Source organism: Leptidea sinapis, chromosome 1 (genome assembly GCF_905404315.1).
Source record: "Leptidea sinapis chromosome 1, ilLepSina1.1, whole genome shotgun sequence".
NCBI lineage: Eukaryota > Metazoa > Arthropoda > Insecta > Lepidoptera > Pieridae > Leptidea > Leptidea sinapis.
The window spans coordinates 12243454-12268556 of record NC_066265.1 but is presented as its reverse complement, the minus strand read 5'-3'; the positions used below and the strand labels follow the sequence as shown (position 1 = coordinate 12268556).

Genomic DNA, 25103 nt, shown 5'->3' with positions numbered 1-25103 from the left:
TAAAATTGATATAAAGTTATACTTGAGTATAATACTTAAGATAAATAATTCAAAATAGAAGGAAAAAATAAAAGTCAATTCGTTGCATTATTTTATTAAGAACTCTGTTTTCTTCTTAACTTTTCTCGTGCAAAAACTCAACAGTGGTTATTGATTTTTCTATAAGATTCAGTTTCGTTGTCTTCCCGCCATATTTAATGTTGAGAGACGTCTTGTTGTTACTGAAAAATAATCAAAGTATCATAAATATGTCTTATATTGTAGATCCCTCAAGACCTCAATATTGTATAAGATATTGGCATTAAAAAAAAAGGATTGGTCACTGGACTAATACTATTCCAAGACTAATTAGAACTGTATAACCTCTAGCCAAATGCCAAGTGATTAGGCAGATTGCAAGATAGTCAATATTTAAAAAAAAAATGTAGATGATTACTAGGAGTTAGTAGTACTAGTTTTTTCTTGTGATAAAATTTTGATACTATAGATAATAAATGTATAATTTAAATAGTCTGACAGCGGTCGCCCCTTTCCCATTCTGTGTATCTATAGGGCTGCTATCTAAAGAAATCGTCAAATAAGCGCAGAATTGAAACTCTTTCATGATGTTTTATATTAAGATATATAGTTACAATATTTACAAGAAATAATTATATATCTACAGAATATGAGAAGAAAATTCATCTATTCTTTAAAATTCTATTTTTAATACGGAGCGAAAAAAAATCACCAAAATACCTCTAACTTTTACAGTTGGAGTCATGCTAACAATTATTCAATCTAGATAGATATTGTACGAAGATTTAGTGTAGGTACACCAATACTATTTAACATAACATTGTTTTGTAAATAAAATTGTACTATGTCAGTAATAAATTAAAAATGCTTCTAATTCTGAATTAAAACTATGGCGATCTTGTATTCTGCGAGAGAGGTAACTTAGCATCGCTCGATTCCTCAAGGCCATTGGCTTGGTCCCCAGACTTAAGAATGAAATTTTTTGTAATAGTAATAATGGTTACCACAGAAAAGTATTTTAACAATTCTTTTAAATTTCGTAATACATTTGTTTTGAATACTTTCTGTGATATTTTTTCTCTCTGGCTCTGAAGGCTCGACGTATACTGAGTGGGCTTCCGATTGGCAATACTAAAGTGATTGCACTGCTCCTCAATCTAATTGTTTTATTTATTTTAATTTTACGAGGTCTTACTGAGGTTTAATTATTTTTTAGTTGTTTTTATAGTGTAAGTTTAGTTTGCTTAACTTATAATTTTAGTCTAATATATTATGTTAAAATTACTTGTTTGTTAAAGTTATTATATTATAATTTATGACCTATTTTAGCAGTGTAATTATGTTGCCAATAAAGTTTATTATTATTATTATTATTATATTGTACATCTTGCTTATATTATATCGCTAAACTCTCATGAACTAGCGCCAGGTCGACCTGTTATAGTTCATAAATGATTGTACTTGTTGGATGCAATTACTAATTGTGGCAGTTATCACGACCATCACGTTCACGAAGCATCCACAAACAATGAATTCAAGCTCTAAAAGTTGATGCATGCAATATACGATAATTTATATTTATACAGTTTATTCTTTATTGCTTTTTACGAAGTAATTTATATTATTTAGTACGACTCATATATTGGATGCAAATAAACTCTAAACGCCAAGATGATTTGCAGTCCCAAAAACAATCCGTACGATTGGCAGTGAAGAATTTTCCCATGGAATGAGTGCGTGCTTATATTGATGACTGGCCTCAACGTGTAAAGGCCAGTATTGCAGCCAACGGAGACCACTTCGAATAAACTTTTTATATTTTTATCTACACCCATGCTTTAAATCCTCTATTAAAGATTCTGATACAGTTAGCTTATTGCCAACATTAAAACACCCAATGTTCTAATAACCATTACATCATCCAAACGAGTGTTGTAATGTTGTACTGAATTTCATAACAACACTCCTATTTTTTTTTTCAATCTCTTCATGCTCAAAGAGTTTAACAGACAGCCACATTCTTATTGCTCGATGCGTGGTACCTGTATGAATTTAAAAAAAAGAACATTTTCGTTTACGCGCATTTCACACTACCAGAAGGTCGCGCGCCGTAAAAAAAAGTAGGTTATTCGAATCCCCGTAATTTTTCGTCGATATTTTTATTGTTTTGTTTACAAAAAATGACAGATTCATTTTAAACTCTGCAAAAGAGCATAATACTCAAGTGAATTTTAATTATTGCACTATACAAAATGTAAATTACTACTTAAATAAGTATTTCTTTCATTAATAAGTACTTAGTTTATTTGTAGTAATGGATGATGTTAGGTGACTACTAGGACTGGCTGTTTTAATGTTAGCAGTAAGCTAACTGTTTCAGAATCTTTTAGAGGATTCATATTCTGGGTGTAGATAAAGTCTTGTATGCAACTGTTGAAAGTTAGGTATTAAAACACTCATGTGATACTATTATCACACTCGGCTTTGCCTTCGTGTGATAAATCCACATTCGTGTTTTAATACCCCTTATTACACAACAGTTGCATAAATAACTATTAATTGTTTTATATTTATGTATTATTGTGTTATTAGCAAAGGATTTTTTTCTTAGTTTCAGTATTTATGGTAAGACAGTTGTAACAGACAAACAGACAGTAGTGTTACAGCCATTGTAAAATTGTGAAATACCTCTATTTGATTGAAAAGAGTGGCCGTTGAGTTTCTTGTTTGTTCTCTTATGAGCTCAACATTTTACGAACATATGGTTAATTCAGTAATTTGAAAGAAATATTTGTGGTAACGATTCGAAAGCGCTTAGTTTAAGCTTAATTGAATAAAATTTATTTGACTTTGACTTTGCAAAAACTAAGTTAAACTTATTTTTACCAGTAGGAGGCTTCTTTGCAGAAGATGCCGGCTAGATTATGGGTACCAAAACGGCGACTATTTCTGCTGTGAAGCAGTAATGTGTAAGCATTACTGTATTTCGGTCTGAAAGGCGCCGTAGCTAGTGAAATTACTGGGCAAATGAGACTTAACATGTTATGTCTCAAGGTTACGAGCGCAGTTGTAGTACCGCTCAGAATTCACTGTATTGTAATGAGCAAGGCATATTAATTACCATCAGATGAACGTCCTGCTCGTCTCGTCCCTTATTTACTTACAATAAAAAAAATATATTACTCACTCGTTGAACAAAACTAAGACGACGGTATTCCTCGGTGTCAGAAAAGCAACACTTTCAACAGATTTGGTGGAAGACTTCACCTTAATCCGTATAGAGTTTCTGGGTATGAACTTAGTAAAGTGCGCCAGCGCATAGTACATAGGCTCCTTGTAAAACTCTTGTTTGTCAGCGAACACTGCAATAGGAGAGTCGACGTAATTATTCGCCCAGTTTGGCCCTCCCTGTGGGTTTAGGCATAAGTTCCAATCCAGCCAACCAACAATATGATGGTTCATATCCTGTAATGAAAAGCAATAAGATAATGTTTTATTCAGAAATGAGGAGATCCGTAGGAGAACCAAAGTTACCGACATAGTCCAAATGATTGCGCAACTGAGGTGGCAGTGGGCAGGGCACATAGTTCGTCAGACAGATGGCCGTTGGGGCAGTAAAGTCCTCGAATGGCCGCGTACTGGAAGACGTAGTGTTGATAAGCCCCCCACAAGATGGACCGACGAGATGGTCAAGATCGCCGGAATACGTTGAATGAGGGCAGCACAGGACCGATCGTCGTGGAAATCTGTGGGGGAGGCTTTTATCCAGCAGTGGACGTTTCCCGGCTGATGATGAATGTCTTATTCTAGAAACGCTAAATCATCGAAATGCAATAAAACGGACGAAGGTAATTTAACGTGACATATTTTGTTAACCAATAAGAAAAAGGAGAATAGAACGTCCTAGGAAAAGGTGGATAGAAGACATTCAACCGACAGCAGGATACTTATGGAAAATATAGGAATTTACAGAGTGGCATGGAACAAGCTGGAGGAGGTCTATATCCAAGAAGGGGTTCCAATCATTAATGATGAAGACAGTACATAGCAACAGTTATTAATACAAATTAAAATTATATATTTTCTTATTTATGTGAATAATTGTAACAGTAAGTAATATTTAATATAATGCATGTAATCATAGATATAACTGCAAGAATAAAAGTAAAATAATAGTAGATTGGAAATACATAGGTTTTATTATTATTTCTCTTTATTATAATTTTATCTTATTTTTTACATTTCTATATATATCATATTTATAAAAATTCATTTCATTCTTGTCCAATGGTTGTCGTTCTGTAGACATATGAGTTATAATAGGCTTGGTAGCTGAAGTATGATACAAATGCCCTAGTTAAAAGGCATAAAAAGGCATTTATTTTCTTAAAATTGATTCCTTTAGAATTCTTTTTGATGTCATTTCTAAGTCAGTCAGTTGACCAGCTAACGTCAGGGTGTCGAATTTGCGTGACGCTGTGCGGGCCTTGTAAAAATTCAGTCTGATAATTTACCCTAATGCGCCAGAAGAAGTATAACATCAAACAATTTGAAGTAGAACATCTTCGCCATAAATAGGGACACATTTGGGAAGAGACGGGGCTGTGGGTGCAGCGGAAAGTTGACGTAGTAGTCAGGGTTAGCACTTGAGTAATTAAACATTGAATAATTAAAAAAAAATCCTTCCCATCTGTCTATTAACTATTTTCAAATATGTACATCAAATGTCACATATAACTTTGAATGTCACTGTTTCCTGTTATATAGATGTTCATGTTCAAATTTAATATAATAATAATAATCTTGTAACTAATTCTAGTAGGCGTCATAAGATACATAATACATATTATACACTTTTATAACAAAGTCCCAGCCAGTCTTCAGGCATTATGTAAAAATAAATTCTAAGTGATCGGACAGCATGGGACTACATTATGATTATTTTATAGCAATAGCAATGACAGTACAAAATTGTATATTTTTATTAAAAAGAGCGCAAAAAAAGAATGCTGGGAGAGTTTCTTGCGCCGCTTCTTGTCTATCAGAGCGCCATTTATTTGCGTTGGGAAAGTAGTATCTAGTATATTAGAAATTTCATCAAAAAGAATTCTAAAGGAATCAATTTTGAAAAAATAAATGCCTTTTTATGCCTTTTAAAAAGTTGCTGACAACTTTAAAAAAAGTTCTTAAAAGTTACAGAAGTTACGTGTGGGGCACACATACACCGAAATAAAAGGATCGTACGAACATGTGTGTGTAGATGTGGTATTGATATACCTACATAGTGTCGCGCTAAATCCAAGTGAATCAACACTAATGGAGAAGATGTTCTACTTACTCATTGCCGCAAATTCCAAGTACCTTGACTTAACTGACTTACAATTTTATTGTCTGAAGCAAAACTCTGACCACGCGTCTATTTGGTGGAGTTTTTATTAAGTAGTGTTTCGACCGCGCTTTGAATACAACGCCACGCAATGACAAAGTGTTCACTGACTGTTCGAATAATAGCAAATCCAAACTAAAAATGTCGTATTTCAGGTAAGTGCCCCTTTAAATTAACAAAATTGTCTCACCAACTTGATGTTTTCAATCTATAAATAAATAGTAGTTTCAATGACGAAAACAAAATGTTGGTGCCTCGTATTCGCGTCCGAGCTTGTAATGAGCGTATACATTAAAACTATAAACATTAATGCCACGATGTAAGATGTTAATTTGAAGGAATGTTTTAATGTTATCTGTATAAATTAATATATGCGTACACACAACGCCGCTCGGTCATTTTTGACGACCTTTTAATAGGAGATTGGGATTCAGTTATTTTTGTACGTTAGTGGTATAGAGTGACGGAAAGGTTTCTACAACAACCAACTTTAGTCAACCTTTAACCAACTTACTTTGATTATATCTCTGATATAAGTCTTTGCCCGACGCCACGATCCCAAGGCAATATCGGACTTTTCCCAATTAAATGTTCCTGGAAACATAATTATATCATCTGAAAGAATTGTCTCACCTTATCAACATTAAATAAGAAAAAACGGCGTGTCCATACCACCATAAGATTGAAGTGGAGACCAAGGCGTAGTTGATAATACGATATAGGTACAAATACTTTTAGCGTTGGCAACTATTTCGGAAAATGGACCAATCTTGCTATCAAACGCAAAATTAATGCTGCCAGTATTATTGGTACACAAAGGAAAATCTATTTTATTTATTCATTAGGTCAAAATGAGTGTCAAAGATTTCACCACCTTTAGGTTTTCATAGTTGAGTTCCCAGGGCAGCGCTTGTTATGCTCGCTTAAGCTTAAATGGTACTGCTTGTGGTGGCGTCGTGGGGCGGGTTGCTACCGTCGATACCTAAGATATGTGCGAGGGAAGCGATGGCTGTACGGTCTCCTTGAAATTTATATTTGGGCGCAGCTAATTTAACTCAGACTGCGACCAGTTTCAGCGGCGTACGGCGTAGCATTAAAAAGTTTTGTCTTCCCAAGATTGCTTAGCGGCCGTGTTTTCGTGTGTATGTGTGCGTGCTTTACTTCCGGCGCTCTAGTATGTAGTTAAAGTACCTTCTGTTCTATTACTGTAGTGTGGCCGTGCGTCATGCTCGTGAACATGTGAACAAAGGGCGCTGCTGGTGGTGTCTGGACGGTCCTGTCTTCGGGACTTTTATTTTTGCATTGTGTCCATTTTAAGTTATAAATTTATTATATTATTGCTAAATAAAGCGCCCTCAGATATTGTAATTTCTTCCAAAGTAAGTTGATAAATTTCATTTACCCTCACTGGCTTCAGTACACAAAATAAACTTCTCAGGATGGGTTTTGGCCACTTCATCCAAAATATGGGGCGCGAATTTACCATCGCTGTAGTAATGAACTGCAATACCGTCTATGTATTTTAATGCTTTAGGATATTTCTTTACTATCTGTAATTGAAATAAGTTAGAGATTAATAAAAAAAACATATTACCGTAATTATTAGTTCATGAGGCATAAAGGCATTTATTTTCTCAAAATTGATTCCTTTAGAATTCTTTTTGATGTCATTTCTAATATACTAGATACTACTACCGCTTCGAAAACAAATGGCGCTCTGAGAGAGAAGAAGCGGTGCAAGAAACATGAGAGGGTTTGTATACGTTATTTTATAATACAGGAAAATGGATACTCATTTCTTTTTCTATTCTCATTAATATTATAATCATCTTCTGGCCGTATTTAATAACGAAAGGCAATTTTTAACAACATTTTACTTTTTAATTAGCTGATGACTACGTCGAGAGGTATCTTCTATTGACACGAGTCTGAAAGACGCCGGTAAAATGACCTTGTTAAGTTTAACTCAAGAAGACTCAAGTTTGCGAGTAAGCCAAAGGTAAGGCCAATTCGGATTTAAATCAACTGAGGGTCATAATTCGAGCTAAACAATACAAAAAGCCGGTCACATTAAAGCGTACTCCTCCTCCTCGCGTCGTTTTCCTCATTACTGAGGGTCGTGACTCCCCCGCTGCATCAATTTCTCCCTGTACGAGTTCCCTCCATCTGCTGCGATCTTAAGCTTCATGAAGGGCATTGTTGAAGTTGATGTTCAGAGAAGATCGTATTTGGTCCGACCATCTCGTGGGACTGCGTCCTCTGGGACGTTTACCATCTACCTTGCCTGTCACCATCAGCCGTTCAAGATCCCTCTGTACGAGCAATATGTCCGAAGAATTCCAGCACCCTACCCTAAAGCGTACATACTGACCAGCCATTTATTTTAGATTTTTTTAAGATGGCCGTTACCCGTCTCTCTCTCCTACCTCTTGTTGTATTGTAATACTAGGATGAAGTATCTACCTGGAAGGGACATGCAGATAATAATGCCTAACGTACAAGATCACAAATTAAATAAACTATAAAGAATAAAAAGGATGATAGTGATATTGTTTGCCTATGTCACTTTCTGTTTTGTTTGTTACTGCACTAACATTGGATAACACTACCGAGGCTCCTCTGCCGGCTAGATTATGGGCGGCGGATATGAAACGGCGCCTATTTCTATCGTGAAGCAGTAATGTGTAAGCATTACTGTGTTTCGGTCTGAAGGGTGCCGTAGCTAGTGAAATTACTGTGCAAATGAGACATAACATCTTATGCCTCAAGGAGACGAGCGCAATTTAAGTGCCGCTCAGAATTTTTGTGTTTTTCAATAATCTTTAGCGGCTCTTCATTGTAATGGGCAGGCATCAATTACCATTAGCTGAGGTCCTGCACGTCTCGTCCCTTATTTTGATAAAAACAAAACATGTTTGTAAATTTTGTGTGATTATAGTAAAGTGCAAAGACAAAAGTACTGAATCTAAATCAGGAAACATAAACTTTCATATCATGTAAGTTCGATAATAGATAAATATTACTAGATTAGGTAACTGTTAATTACTATCATCATAATCAACAAAGAAAAGCCAAACTTGTCAACCTAATTACACTGCGTATTTTTTTGAAATTATACTTTTTATGCGCGTTATGAAAAAATTATGAGAGTGAAGTTTTAAAATGCGCGCGCATCACTGTAACACAAAAGCAACAGGGTGAAGTTGGTTCCTTAAATTTTCTGACATCTGCGACATTTCTTTTATTTTTCTTGGTTTATTCGTCTATTCTTAGGATAGGCAAAGGGTTCAAACCCGTACAGCCGTATTCGTTATTTAATAAATAATTCTAACGATTTTCTTTGTGAGGCCAAAGAAGTATGACTTTTTGCGTGTATACATAAGTACCCACACACTTTTTTATTTGTCAAGGGTTGTTTGTCTATTACGAGCGTACTCGACAAATCTAGTTGATACTTCATCTAAGTAATAAGTATGTTTTACTAACATCAATAAAATAATCCTTAATAGTATTACGCTGATCGTCACATGTCATGATTTTTACGTTTTTATATTTAGATTTTTTTATTGTTGGTCCCAAGTTGCCTACAATCCATTTACCCTGAAACCATAAAGAACATGAATTAAACAAACATAATTTTAATCAGTTAAATTATGAAGTAATTAATTTTATAAATTAATAAGTAAGATCTCTAATTTCCAAACTGTCATAGTTATTTTTTATGGTATTCTACTTGGCGCCAAGTTTTCCCTACTCACCTCTCTCTGCTTATATGACATTTATAAAATGCTGTTCATTCAAACTCTTATATATGGAACCCTTTTAGCTAGCAGCTTGAGCAAATAAAATTAGAAAACTAAATTTTATGAACGATGCGGAACTCGAACCCACAACCTCTCGCGTTCCGTGCGAGCCCGCCAACTGAGCTAACCGTTCGAATGACGTATAGTCATAAAATCTTGTATCTTGTTCAACTCTCAGGTTGTGGCTTCATCTACAGGATCTACTTTACAGTTGATAACCTGCTCAACCCCAATATTTGCATATAAGGAAATTGACTTGAGATGTCGCTCTTGTAAATCTTAACCATTTCTTATGTTTTTAAAGTGATAACCCTCACTTCTAGGATTAATATACAAATAAAATGATAACGTAAAACAACGTTTTAAAAAGTAGTAGTGAACGTTTAAAAAGTAGCTTGTAGTTCCTTGCAAGGTTCCATTTTCACTTAGAATATTGACTCGAAATGCTGCAAGAAATACTAACATTCCAATTTAGGGCTTCGCTCAGCAAAAGCAACGTGCGTTAGTAGTATTAATTATCAGCGAAACATAGGTATTTCTTACCAACGAAGGTATCACGTAGTTATGTAAGCGTTACTGGTAATAATTGCTAAGTTGCTTAATAACTGCATAAAACTTCCAGCATACGTCACTTGTTCCAGTTTCTGCTCAATGTTCATAAACTGATTGATTTACAGTATGTGTACACGGACGAGTAAAAAAAGAAGGACTCCGCGCCGTGATATTAGCAAATGAAGCACCGTTATGCTAGTGTGTGTGCGGTTACGGGGGACACTAGTTACACAATTTTTTCTCCCTTAAATAATCATAATATGATATGGCCACAAATACTTATATAGTATCGTTTTTACACTTTTTCATAACGCACGACGGCATTTTTAAAATATTTTATTCAGACGCAAACTTATCTGTCACAGACGATGACAATTCTCATAATGGCCGCCTATCGGCCTGTAGTAGTGTAAGTGTGTGCGTGGGGCTATGTATTTCCGCGTGGATCGGCTTGTTTTGGTGCTACACTGTTAAGTAAGGTGACACGGAGTCCTTATTTTTTCCTAATCCGTGTATGTGTACAGTAAATTAATAATTCTTTGTGTAACTTTTGTTAATTATTTACATTTTTTATTTCGTCGTGTTTATTTTGAGTATTGTCATTGCATAAATTTGCAAAGATTTTACTTAAAATATTTGGTTAGCCAGCCAGTTTTTCTGAGCGTTATACGAAGTTCTGGAAAATGTTGAAATATATTTAAATATTGACATGCCGAATTGCAACTGTTCCTCAGTTATAGCGGCTAATTTTTATTTTTATCATGTAAGAACATAACATCTTTAACATAAAAAAAAGCGTGCGTAAAAAGTACAAATGTTAGAAGTGAAACCTGCATTGTGCATGAACCTCTAAACTGCATATGAAATCCTGGTACATCTTGCTAGGATGATACATGAATTCAATCGCTATGAAACACATTACTATCACCGCTACCATATTTTTGGTCTCCTGGTGTCTATGTATATACGTCGAGCACATAACGTCAGAATATATTAAGGTATACTCGCGTCACACATAAGACAATCTCTGCCGGCTGAATCCTCTTATTATACATTTACTTGTTTGTATCTCTGTCGTTTCGCTTTTTCGCTTCATTGAGTTTCAAATCACAACGATTCTAAATATGTGTAACTTCAAAAAATGCGGCTTAATATCACACTAACCAACTCATCAGAAGTCCATCCAAGTGAATTGAAATTAAAGGCATTTATTAATCCGGTAGTCGGTTCGTTAGTTGTTGTGATACCCCATATTGGAAATCCTTTTGAACTAAGCTTTTCAATAAATCTGAAAGATGAAAATGCAAATGTTAGATATGTAACAAAACCAGATGTTAAGGTGAATAAAAAAACAATTTTTTTTATTCAAGAAAGGGTCACTTATTGAGCGTCAAAAAGAAAAAAAAAGACGGGCACACATAATGATATTATAATATTAAAAGAGGTAGATATGTCACTAGCGCACCGAAAATGAATCGCCTAAATGGAGGCAATTGGCCCTTTTGGTCGTAGTTGCTCTCTCGATACGAAAACGGTACGCACGCGTTTGTTGTTGACATATTTGCTTACAATTTGATATAGGTACAACATTAAACTGCCGACTTGTGTAATGGAAAGATGAGCTAATTACGAAAGTAAAATAAATTCATAGAATAACATACTTACCACAGTTAAGAAGTAATGAATGATAACATTTTATTTCATTTCATTATTTCTCTCACAAAACAAATATGACGCCATGAAATCGCCGATCGCTGCCAAACGAACGCGAAGCTGATAAATGTGTGACGAGATTGTTACGAACGAACGCGAGAGTTACGCGAACGGTGTTTTCTTGACTTGTGTAGTAAGCTGGTGAATGTGTGACGAGATCGTTACGAACAAACGCTAGTGTTACGCGAACGGTGTTTTCTTGACTTGGGGAGTAAGCTGGTGAATGCGTGACGAGATAGTTACTAATGAACGCTAGCGTTACGCGAACAGTGATTTTCTGATTATTTGGTAATTTTATTTCGTTCTTGAACAATTTTATAAATTCATATTTTGTTTTATATCAGTCGTGTAGTCCGAAGAACACTCGGTTTTTGTAGCTGTTATTAATGATTATTGCTTACTTCAGGTGATAATCAGCATACGTTTGATAATATTCTTTCTTCAACTGACCAACGCCGGTATACGCGTTGTTGGTCTTCATCCAAGGCGGTGGGGACCACGTGGTCGCTACAATGTTCACCGGTACTTTAGATGTCTTCGTAATTTCACTGAGCAACGGCAGCTAAAATTTCATAGTTTACTTCATTATTATTTGATAAAAAATTGGATATTAAATGGTATACCATTACGATATATAAATAACAAGTATCAAAATATAGTCTTGTTTATCGATGATACATTTTTGTTATTAAAATCAATGGTCAGCAAGATCAGTGCGATGAAATAAACAATGCTTTGTTAGGAATATCAAAATGGTTCAATATTATGAATAATTTATCATTGAATAAAACTAAGACAAAATGTTTGAAATTTACGTTGCTTAATGTAACGCAAGTACATACAAAAGTAAATATTAATGACACTGAATTGAAAATTGATGATAATGCAGTATTTTTAGGTAAAATATTAGATTCCAAACTTCAGTGGAGGCCTCATTTAAAGAAATTAAGTGGTAAAATTGAGTTCAGCAACTTTTCCTGTAAAAAGGATACGAGAACTTACTGACATGGATATAGCAAGACTTGTCTATTTTAGTTATTTTCATAGCGTTATGTCAATGTTATGAAATTATACTATGGGGTAGTGCAGCGGGAGTAAATAATATCTTCATACTTCAAAAAAGAGCTGTACGTGCCAATTGAGCCCACGAGAATCTCTAAGGAAAAATTCAAAGATATTCATATTATAAGCATGTACGGCCAATGGATTTATAGCAATCTCCTGCACGTACATAAACTTTATAATTTCTACACTAGAAATAACTACAAGCTTATAGTGCCCCCTACTAGGCTCTGTAAAATAAACAATTCTTTTGCATGCGATGGTATTAAATTTTACAATAAATTACCAAGAAGTGTATCTGAATCATCAATAAATAAATTTAAATGTTTTATTAAACGCAGACTTATGTCGAAAGCTTATTACAGTATTGAAGATTACGTAATGGATATTACAATATGGAATTGAATAGTATTATAATTTTTTTTATGGATTTTGTGGTTCGCCTCGTATTGTTTTACTGGAGTCAATTTTTTTTATTATATATCTATCTGAATTGTATTTTTTGTGATTGACGTTGACGAGTAATCTTTTGATTTTATGTCAATAAAATATTTTTGATTTGACTTTTACTTTGATTGGTCAATTTTTGTGCATTATTATTGCTTCGCCCGAGTTAATGCTACGGATACTCTGAAAGCTGAATATGGCCCCAGCATAGTCGAGGAGTTGAGTAGGAGGACCAAAGTTACCGACATAGTCTAAATGATTGCGAAACTGAAGTGGCAGTTGACTAGGCACATAGTTCGATGGACAGATGGCCGGTGGGGCAGGAAAGTCCTCGAATGGCGACCACGAAATAGACGTTCACTTTTAGTCTTTTCGCTTGGTTTTAGTTTATTGAGCGCCCAGGTTTGGCAGCCATATGTAAGCGAGGGAGCGATACAGCTGTTAAATGTTTTTGATTTTAAGCTGAAAGGAACGTCTTTGTTTTTTAGTATATGTTTCAGTGCCCAAAATTTATTCCATCCTAGTTGTATCCTCTTTTCTATCTCTATGTCTTGCCAACCCTTAAATGTTACTGTTTGACCGAGGCATGTGTATTCATTTACTTCTTCTCTTCATATAATCTTTAAATTCTAAATTCGTACTTCTAAAGCCCTGTACTTTCCCCGGGGCGTAAAAAGAATAGGGGAGTCCCAGGCCCATGGGTGTCGTAAGAGGCGACTAAGGGCTTTTTAGAAGTGGGAGAGTCACGCTGCCGTCTTATGACGTCAGCACAATCGGGCCAGACTCGTCCGGGTTAATTACCACACTCGCACAGAATACCGGCGTGAAGTAGCGGCCTAGTGCCGAGGACCGGAGGCCATCCCTTCCCCCCCCCCCCCACAAATTATGAGAGCGGTCCGTAAAAAGATATTACCCCAGGACGGTACCGGCTCTATCAGAGCCGGAGAATCCCTTCCCGAGCACTCTCGCTCGGGCCGCCCTTCGTATTCTGGGGTGGGCACAGAACCGCGCATGACCGAGGACAAACGAGGCAGTAACACCACGGCACCCCGCTCCACGCTCAACGTGGACTTTTGCAATATCAGGGGAATTCACTCCGATTTAATCGCCGTCCACCACCACCTTGAGACGGCGCAGCCGGCCTTGTGTTTCCTTACGGAGACGCAGATATCTCGACCTAGCGATACGTCATATTTAACGTACCCCGGGTACAAAATTGAGCACAACTTTTTGCCTCATGCCGGGGTATATGTGTACGTTAGGGAGGATATCTGCTGTCGCCGTCTCGGCAATTTTGAGGGTAGGGACCTGTCTACTCTCTGGCTCCGCGTAGATTTAGACGACCGCGTCCGTATCTATGCGTGTGTCTACAGGTCCCATAGTGGTAACGCAGAAACCGATCATCTCATGGGCTGCATTCAAGCGGCAATTGACGTCGTGCTTGCACAGATCCCCTCCGCTGAAATCGTGGTCTTGGGTGATTTCAACTGGCACAATGCCGAATGGCTTAGATCACGTACCACAGACTACGCAGGGCGATCTGTGCATAATTTTGCATTGGCGTATGGTCTGTCCCAATTGGTTGAGTCGCCAACGCGGCTCCCGGATGTGGATAGCCACATGCCGTCCTTATTAGATCATCTGCTGACTACACATCCCGATGGTTACCAGGTCTTTGTCGACGCCCCTCTCGGAACGTCCGACCATTGCCTGGTCAGGAGTGTAGTGCCTATCCAACGCCGACGTCGCAGACCACCAGCGGCCCGCCGCGTTTGGCAATACAAGTCAGCAGGTTGGGATAGGATGCGTTCCTTTTTTGCGTCCTACCCTTGGGGCAAGGTTTGTTTCCCTTCGGATGATCCTAGTGCCTGCGCCATTGCAGTAGGCGATGTGATACTGCAGGGCATGGATATTTTTATACCAAGATCTGTAGTACCGATCGGTGGCAGATCACAGCCCTGGTTCGATGCGTCACTTAAAGCAGCATCTGACTGCAAAAAACAGGCGTATCGAACTTGGGTTGCGGCGCTGGGCACAAAGGATCCGAACTGCAAAGTTCTTAAGAGGAAATATAACCATGCCTCCAGATTTTTTAAGCGGCAAATCGGCCGTGCGAAGTCTAAGCACGTCGTCAAAATCGGCGAGCAGCTTTCCAGTTACCCGACCGGAACACGCAAGTTCTGGTCGTTGTCGAAAGCTGCTCTTGGTAACTTCAACCAGCCGTCCATGCCACCGTTGCACATGAGGAATGACACCCTGGCCCATACGGCAAAAGAGAAAGCCGAGCTCCTGTGCGCTCTTTTCGCCTCCAACTCGACTCTTGACGACAACGGAAAAACACCGCCGACCATCCCGCGGTGTCAGAGCTCTGTGCCTGAAGTACAGTTCAGACAGAAAACTGTTAGGCGAGCTCTGTTTTCGTTGGACGTCAGGAAGTCGAGCGAGCCGGATGGCATTTCTCCAATCGTGCTTAGAACGTGTGCCCCTGAGTTGACGCCGGTGCTAACGCGTTTATTCCGGCACTCTTATTCCAAAGGCGTAGTCCCTGACTCATGGAAGTCAGCCCTTGTCCATCCGATCCAAACAAAAGGAGACAGTTCGGATCCGGCGAACTACAGGCCTATTGCTATCACCTCCCTGCTCTCCAAAATCATGGAGAGCATAATTAGCCACCAGCTTTTAGTATACCTAGAGGGTCACTAGTTGATCAACGACCGATAGTACGGCTTTCGCCATGGACGGTCAGCAGGTGATCTTCTGGTATACCTAACACATAGATAGGCGGCGGCTATTGAAAGCAAGGGGGAAGGCCTGGCAGTTAGCTTGGATATAGCGAAGGCCTTTGATCGTGTATGGCACAAGGCGCTCCTCTCAAAACTTCCATCATTTGGGCTTCCAGAGAGCTTGTGCAAGTGGACCTCCAGCTTCCTCACTGGGCGTAGCATACAGGTCGTTGTCGACGGATATTGCTCGAACCCGAAGCCCGTGAATGCTGGAGCGCCCCAAGGCTGTGTGCTATCTCCTACGCTGTTTCTTCTGCATATCAATAATATGTTGGACACCTCCAACATGCATTGCTATGCAGATGACAGCACTGGTGATGCCGTATACTCGGGCCATGCAGGTCTCTCTCGGGAAATCGTCGACCAGTGCCGGGAGAAACTTGTGTCTTCTTTCGAGTCCTCTCTCGAGAAGGTCGCGGAATGGGGTAAATTGAACCTTGTCCAATTTAACCCCCAGAAGACTCAAGTTTGCGCGTTTACCACTAAAAAAACCCCATTTATCGTATCACCGCTCTTCGATAACACTTCTCTTAAAGCCGCGCCTAGTATCGGTATACTGGGTCTCGAAATCTCGAGCGATTGCCAATTCCGTGGCCATCTGGAGGGCAAAGCCAAATTGGCTTCGAAGAAGCTGCGCGTCATCAATAGAGCACGGCAATACTTCAAGCTGGCCCACATTCTAGCGCTCTACAAAGCGCAGGTCCGGCCACACACGGAGTATTGCTGTCATCTCTCGTCTGGTGCACCCCAGTATCTGCTCGATCCATTTGACCGCGTGCAACGTAGAGCAGCTCGAATTGTCGGGGACTCAGTGCTCTGTGAACGGCTGGATCACTAGGCGTTGCGTAGAGACGTCGTTCATTGTGTGTCTTCTACCGCATTTATCACGGGGAGTGTTCCGAAGAGCTGTTTAACCTGATTCCTGCCGCCGAATTTCACCATCGCACGACACGCCACAAGTTAGGATATCATCCTCACCATCTGGATGTGTGGCGGTCCTCCACTATGCGGTTTACAAGGAGCCTTCTTCTACGTACTACAAAGCTGTGGAATGAACTTCCTTGTGCGGTGTTTCCGGGACGATACGACATGGGTACCTCAAAGGCCGGCAACGCTCTTGTGATTCCTCTGGTGTTGCAAGAGAATGTGGGCGGCGGTGATCACTTAACACCAGGTGACCCGTACGCTGGTTTGTCCTCCTATTCCATAAAAAAAAAAATCATTACTTTGGTTTTTTCCATGTTCATTATGAGTCCAAATTTCTTGCTTTCTTCTTTTAGATGTTCTAACATTGTCTGTAAGTCTTTAGGTGTTTTTGAGAAAATAACTATGTCATCAGCAAATCTTAGATTGGTAAGGTTTTGACCACTTATATTAATTCCTAAGTTTTCCCATTTATTTTTGAGTCGAAAAAATATTTGCTGTAGTACTGAGTTGAATAGTTTAGGGGACATTGGATCACCCTCTTTGACACCTCTTTGGATTCTGAATATATCACCTTTAGTTTCCAGCTTAATCAGTGCCGTGCTGTTCTGATAAATATTTTGTATAATCCTTATGTATTTATTTGGCACTCCATCCGCCTTCAACGCATTCCATACTGCACCGTGCTCTACAGAGTCAAAGGCCTTATTATAAAGTCTATGAATGCTATGTAGATAGTTTGTTGGTACTCCTTAGCTTTTTCTATTATTTGTTAGATACATTCCAGGTGATCACTTGTCGAGTATGAGCTTCGGAATCCAGCTTGTTCTGGTGGCTGTTGTATGTCTAGATAGGTGTTTATACGTTTTGTTAAAATCTTTGAGAAGGTTTTGTATAGGTTGGTAATCATACTTATGGGCCTGTAGTTATTTATGCTATTGAAACTACCCTTTTTATGTATTAGAGAGATTTCTGTTGGTGTCCGCTGGGTTGGTATCTTCTCTTCTTCGTGAATTTTATTGAAGAGTTCTGTTACGACATCCAATATAACATGTTACCTTTAAGCTTCTTGACCTAATATTATCCGGTCCTGGTACTTTGTTTATGTCTAGTGAATTCAGCGCACTTTCTACTTCTTTTCTCATGATCATCGCTATTTTGATTGCCATGGTAGTGCTTCATAATATCATCTTGGTCTTTCATAATTGTACTCGTGTATAGATTTTTGTAGAAGCTTGTTGCAACATTGAGTATTTCTTTTCTATTTATTTCTATTGTTGTTGTTTTTGACGTTTTTTGAAGCCCAGCTATTCATTTCTTTCCAGGTGACAATCTTTGTTTTATTGTTTTAGTTGATCCTGATATATTTAATGTTTCTATGATAATATTAGTTTTTGTTTGTCTCTTTTCCTTCCTAATAAGTTTTTTGACCGTTTTGTTAGTTTCTTTTAGTCGTGTTTTTTCTTCTTCTGTTCTGTTGCTTTTCAAGTTTAGTTTTGCTCTTTTTTCTATAAGTTCTTTAAGTTTATAAGAAAACTCATTTTGATTTGACTTGTTATCAGGAAGATTATTTTTTTCTGCTTTCTTTATGCTTTCCTCAATTTCATCATAGTACATTTGTATATTATCTTTTGTTTTCATTTGTGATATATATTTTTCTAATCTTTTGTTATACTCCTCCTGATTTGCAATACTGTATGCTTTTGTATGTGGAGATTGTATTTTCCTGTTTATTGCTTTCTTTAGTGTTATCTTACAACGTAACATTCCGTGGTCCGAAAAGAAATTCAGATTATTTACCACATCAACATCTTCAAAAGCAGTTTTACACTTGCAGAGGAAGAAATCTATTTAATTTTTACTTTTTGAGTCTGGTGATATCCAAGTCCATTTCCTGTTATTTCGTTTTTTGAAAAAGGTATTCATTACTTTGAGGTTGTTTGATCTACAAAAATCTAACAGCATTTGTCCTCTCTGATTTCTGTTACCCAATCCATGTTCACCTATTTGTTTTCTTTCTTCTTCCATTTGCTGTTTGCCTATTTTACTGTTGAAGTCTCCTTGTATTATAAATGTCCTGCCATCTGCTTGTTCCAGTATTGTACTTAATTTGTTGTAAATATTAATTATTTCTGCGTCTTCATAGTCACTCGTAGGCATATAAATTTGATGTATATTAATTGTTTGCTGGATGGAGAACTGCAATTTGACCAGAGCGATTCTGTCAGAGTATGATCTGAATTCTACTATATTTTGTTTCCATTTCTTATTTATCAGGAACCCAACTCCATTTTTTCGTGTATCTTCTCCATAGTAATATAGTATATGTTGTTTCAACTCTAAAGTTTCTTCACCTTTTCTTTTAATCTCGCTCAGTCCTAGAATATCGCAATTTACTACACTCAGAGCTTCTGTAAGTTCTACTAGTCTTGTTTGGCTTTTAAGAGTTCTGACGTTAAGTGTTCCAATATATAATTGTTTATTATTACCTTTATAGTTGTCTCGAAGTTTTGAGGTTGTTTTGTTGTATTTGATTACCGAAGGGGGGATTTGGTCCATAGTCAACCCCACGGGGACCAGCCGTCTTGGGATTGCGTTATTTTTACAGTTTTCCTTATTTTACTAAAATTTAATATATTTTTCAGATCTCGGTTGTCTTGATTTCGGTTGATTATTTGGTCTGTCCATGGTTAAAGAGTTGGATCTATTCCTCATAAAATCAAATACGTACCCCCCCCCCCCGGTAACTTCTAAAAAAAGAGAATGTGAAAGTAAAATCAATAAATGATGTACAATACCATGCAAATTTCAACCAAAAATTGGCTTGAACGAGATCTAGTAAGTAGTTTTTTTTAATACGTCATAAATCGCTACAACGAACTACAAGAACTTTTATATTATATTACTTGCTGCTATGGAACCCTTTATGGGCGAGTCTGACTCCAACTTGAGCACTTTTAATTAGAACCATAACTTTCGCTATACTCAGGAACAGTGCAGATTTGTTACGAGTGTAAATATACCAACTCTGTACTTGTAGTCTTCTGGAGACAGCGTGAAATTACTCAGATATTTATCATTGACTGGTAACTCGTTGTAAGCGTATGGATGTGTGGAAAAGTCACATCCACCGATTGGTACGCGAGCCATGTTATATTCCAAGCCTGCCTTACTGTAGTACGACCTGAAACATAAACCCTCCATCAATATAAGGCCTACATATATCAGATGGCCGTTGGGGCAGTAAAGTCCTCGAATGGCGACCTCGTACCGGAAGACGCAGTGTTGGTAGGCCCCCCACTAGATGGACTGACCGGGAGGCCTTTGTCCAGTAGTTGAAGTCTTCCGGCTGATGATGATGATATAAGGCCTTATATACGCTGTGATGTCTCTGGTGCAGGAGAATTTGGGCGTCGGTGATCACTTAATATCAGATGAAAAAACAAATTAAAATTAATTTAATTTTCGTCTATTTGTTGTCGTTACATATTAGTGGTGAATTTATTATAAAATACACACATCAAAAAAGTCTAAGCAACATTCATAATATTACAAATTTACCATTTATAAGAATTAATTTCTAAGTCTTTATTCACTCAAAGTGCATAGGTATGTAATCTTTTTTGTTATTGATTACATACTGGCTGGTTATAAAAAACAAATCGATTATGATTTATTTTGTTCATAAAATTAAATTAAAGGGAATTTGGTTGAATTTAAGTGCGTTTTAATTGCTATGTTTAGCCTTGATTTTATAATTTTTACAACCATTTAAATAAAGTTTAAAAGCGTCAGCGACAAAATTTAATTGTTAGATATTCTTTACGTCATGGGGCGATTTGCGTCATTTGACGGCAAATGAAATGCAAAGAGCTGTAGGGATGTTGAAAGCGGGAAGTAATCAATCTCAGGTATCTCGGCATTTTGGCATTCATAGAAGTGGTATTTGTCGTCTTTGGCAGCGCTACAATAATACAAGGGAACCCGCTGAAAAGCATTCAGGCCGTAAAAGGAGTACAACTACTCGGCAAGATGTACCGGACATAAAACTGATTGCAAGACGCCAGCTGATGTTAACCGCTCCAGAGATAAGTTTGAGGCTAGAAAATTCAAGTGGTGTTGATGTAAGTCCCCAAAGTGTGCGAAATCGACTGCATGAGTACGGCCTACGAGCTCGACGCCCAATTAGGTGCCCACCACAATTGGTGTCATGGGAATCGCGCTCGTCGAAATGATTGGTGTAGAGAACGCAGAACATGGACCCAGGAACAATGGGATACAATTATGTTTTCCGATGAGTCGCGATTTACTAGAAATAGCGGCCCGGAAATACTGAAAGGCTCAGGTGAAGTTCATCCATACAGCGGCTCAACAGTTAGGGTATGGGCGGGTATTATGAAGAACAGGCGAACTGAGCTCGTTTTTGTAAACGGAAACATGAACACTGAAAATTACGTTGAGTATATTCTCAGACCTTATGTCCATCCATGTGCACAAACCTTTGGCTCCGATTTTACGTTAATGCATGACAATGCGCGTTCACATACAGCTCAGCGAACCAGTCAATAGTTGGCAACGGAGAACGTCCAGGTTTTGCCCTGGCCTGCACAATCGCCAGACATCAACCCCATCGAGCACGCATGGGACATGCTCGAGAGACGTGTTTTGAAGGACTTGGACGGACTGACAACAACCCAACAGCTGAAGGATTTGCTACAATTCCATTGGGAGCGAATACCGCAAGGTGACATAAACTGTCTCATTAATTCGATGATTAATCGTTGCCTACAAGTTCTGAATAGCAGAGGAGGCCATACTTTGTATTAAATTATCCTATTCTTTCACAATAAATTCATTTTCCTTAGAAATTTCATTTGTTAAAAAATTATTATTATTAGTTGCTTATGTACCTTAGTTTCTACAGTATATTCAAATTTTATTAATTTCTGTTATTAAAAGAACTTATAAAGACAACAGCTGTAATTTTTACATCAAAGGACCCTAAAAATATTTTTTAAATAATAAAATACAACGTTATAATGTGAAAAACCATCCCAAAATTTAAATTAGTACATGTTGCTTAGACTTTTTTGAAGCAGAATCTTAATCTAGAAAGAAACCTTAAAAAATATAATATGATAGCAAAAATATATTTATTAAAAGTATTCCCTTTTGGCAAGGTTCCGAAGATACTGGCAGCGTTCCCCTTTTGAATAGCTGGACTAATTCTTTGACCGAGGTAGCTGCCAGCTCTTCGGTGTAGCTTGTAATGATTTGTGGAATAATTTATCTTTTTATATTGTTTTGACATGTTAGCGTTATAGGAGTTCAATTTACTTTTACTTTATAATTAAGAACTAAATTGTTTGTATGTGTATGTGCATGATGTGTTCACCTGTAATTGCAGGAACACGATTTTTGAAATTTATGTTACAATCTTATGAATTGTCTTGTGTTATTGGACCTTGAATAAATAATTATATATAAATATTAATTATAACACTAGAAATAAGGGATTGCTTGTAACTTAGTCTAGTAGGCATCATAAGATACATAATAGCTTTAAGGGTAAATGTATACACTTCTATAATAAAGTCCCAGCCACTGTTCAGACATTATCTATAAATAAATTTAAATGTTTTATAAAAAAAATGGCTCTGTCGTAAATCCTATTCCTCCACTGCTGAATATCTAAATGATCGGATAGCCTGGGACTAGATTGTAATTATTTTATAGCGATAAAAATGACTGTACAATATTGTATATTTTTATTGAAAAGAGCGCAAAAAAGAATGCTGGGAGAGTTTCTTGCGCCGCTTCTTCTCTCTCAGAGCGCCATTTGCTTCCGAAGCGGTAGTAGTATCTAGTAGTTATTAGAAATGACATCAAAAATAATTGTAAAGGAATCAATTTTGAGAAAATAAATGCCTTTTAATAAATAAATAAATATATCGTTGTCTTGCACCCATAATACAGGCTATGCCTAGTTTGGGGCAAGATAATTTGTGTAAAGTGTATCAATATTATATTACATTATTATTATATTATAAGTATTGTCTAGGAAATTACACTTATGGATGCCAACAGCTTTCTTTTCTTTTTATATTTACAGCCACTTCGGAAAGGATGGGAGCCATAATGAGACGAAGTGGCAAGAAAATTATTGCCACTCTTTTCAATCAACATTTACTTTCATTTCAGTTACAATATATTATGTAAAGTGACGCAAAAAAAAATACTCAAACGTCAAATACTCAATGTTTTAACGAGTACCTAACGGCCGTTCCCAATATTCAGTCTATCTCTTACTTGAGATAAAAATCGTAACTATCGTTGACTTTTCTGTCCCAATAAACTTGTCGACGGTAACTCATCTTATCCGTACACGCTGTCTGTCAATGGGACGACGTATAGCTTACCAGCGATATAAAGTTTGTATGGAAATTGCAATTCACTCGTCCCAATATATGGCGATAAGAATGACTTACCGGGTATATTGGGACAGCTTCAAATTATTGACAGCTAATTACTGACAGTAGAAGGTAGTAATTTATCTCTATCTGTAGATAGTATATTGAGAACAATAGTAGTATAGATATAAATTTTAATACATTGTGCAATTTAAAAAAATACGCTTTTGAACCCTTATAATTTGGATGTCTAAAATTATAGTTTTTAGAAATAGTAAAGACATATTGTAATAGTATTACTTAACTTACAATAATAAATGAAGGCAACGCTGTGCATACCTATAAGTTAGATATACAAATATTAAATATAAGAAATGTTACATTATAAGTAGTCATAATATTAATTGTATGTCTAGTTGGTAAGCCTTTTCTAATAAATAAATAAATAAGAACGGCCGTAAGTCAAAAAAAAAGTAAATGTAAATTAATGGGTAGTTGTAATAAATGTATGTACATATTCAGTCAATTGTTGAAAAAAAATATTATGTGAAACAATCATTAACAGATAATGATAATAATGATTAGTTAATAACAGTCCAATTTATAATATTGTCAATTATTTCGGTATATTTTCATGTTTAAGTATTATTAAGATGTTCAAAATTTTGATTTATAACAAGCAAGTTACTTAAATACAGAAGAGCGTAAATGTTGTAAGATGTTTTACTTAGATTAAGGATTGGTCTCCGCTGCACTCTTACTAGATACCGCAGGCGTAGTCACAAAGTGCGGCAACTAATACTACGCCCAGGTGGTCATACTCGGACCAGTCTCGAGTGTGAGTGACGTTGACGTGCCACATGTTCTGTTAAACTTTGCTAATAATTGAAACTAAAATGACGGGTTGCGTAGTTAAACTTTGTAAAAAACTACAACAAGAAATAAGAAAGACACTGTGATCACATAACATCAGTAAGTATTTTGTATTTTATTAATTTCAATGTAAAATAACACGAAGCGTATGTTACAAAATCTAAAAGATGCCATTGAGTGTCAAGATTCCACGCATACCAACATGTAATAGTTGCCGTAACAAAATAGCTATTGGTCTTAGGTAGTGCGGTATCTAGTTGTAGCGCACAGAGACCAATCAATCTAAGCAGCTTTACTTAATTTTAATTTATTATAATTTGTTTGTGCGACTAAACAAATAAATAAATATTAAATAAATAAAATTTATTGAAGTAGGCGTTACTTTGCGGAAATCCATAACTATGCAAATGATTTTAGTTTTCTTTAGTGTTAATTCCGCCAATATTTGTCTTTAAACAATTCGACACGTGTTTCGCCTGTACACGAGGCATCCTCAAGACGTGTTGTTTCGCCAAAATCTGGCACGAGACTTAAAAATATGTCTCAAACTCAAATAATTTGTTTAATTAAATAAAGAAAAAATTAGTTTATGGAGATCAAATTAAAATCTTGGCAGTAATATATTTCTTCGCTAAGCAAAACTTACTTTGTAAGTAGTTTACGTAATGCTGTATTTAAACTCTTCCAGTTAATGCCAGCCGCATCGGTAACAGCTCCGCCAAAACCTTGTATTTTTTGGTATGTTCTCTTTAGGTCCAGTACAAGATCGATTTGATTACAGTTGACTGAAAAGGATACATGTTATAAATCAAAGTATTATGATATTCTCAGCCGCTAGTCTCCTATTTTTTTTTTTTATGGAATAGGAGGACAAACGAGCGTACGGGTCACCTGGTGTTAAGTGATCACCGCCGCCCACAATCTCTTGCAACACCAGAGGAATCACAGGAGCGTAGCCGACCTTTAAGGAAGGAGAACGCGCTTTTTTTGAAGGTACCCATGTCGTATCGTTCCGGAAACACCGTACAAGGAAGCTCATTCCACAGCCTTGCAGTACGTGGAAGAAAGCTCCTTGAAAACCGCATAGTGGAGGACCCCCACACATCCAGATGGTGGGGATGACATCCTAACT

General features: G+C 37.1%; 1 protein-coding gene across 2 annotated transcripts in view; it reads right to left on the bottom strand.

Moving 5' to 3' along the window:
• Positions 1-78: 78 nt before the first annotated feature.
• Positions 79-25103, bottom strand: part of LOC126966830 (lysosomal acid glucosylceramidase-like) — a 44057-nt gene continuing 19032 nt past the window's right edge. Inside the window, exons 4-12 of one of the 2 annotated variants that reach the window (XM_050811089.1) lie at positions 24618-24756; positions 19716-19872; positions 11874-12034; positions 10924-11047; positions 8891-9004; positions 6807-6954; positions 5919-5998; positions 3206-3483; positions 79-221 (exon numbers count right to left, since the gene is read on the bottom strand). In XM_050811089.1, coding sequence (XP_050667046.1) covers positions 116-221; positions 3206-3483; positions 5919-5998; positions 6807-6954; positions 8891-9004; positions 10924-11047; positions 11874-12034; positions 19716-19872; positions 24618-24756 — 1307 coding nt within the window. In that variant the 3' untranslated portion in view covers positions 79-115. The remainder of the gene's footprint in view (positions 222-3205; positions 3484-5918; positions 5999-6806; positions 6955-8890; positions 9005-10923; positions 11048-11873; positions 12035-19715; positions 19873-24617; positions 24757-25103) is intronic. The other variant, XM_050811098.1, reaches the window with a different exon arrangement.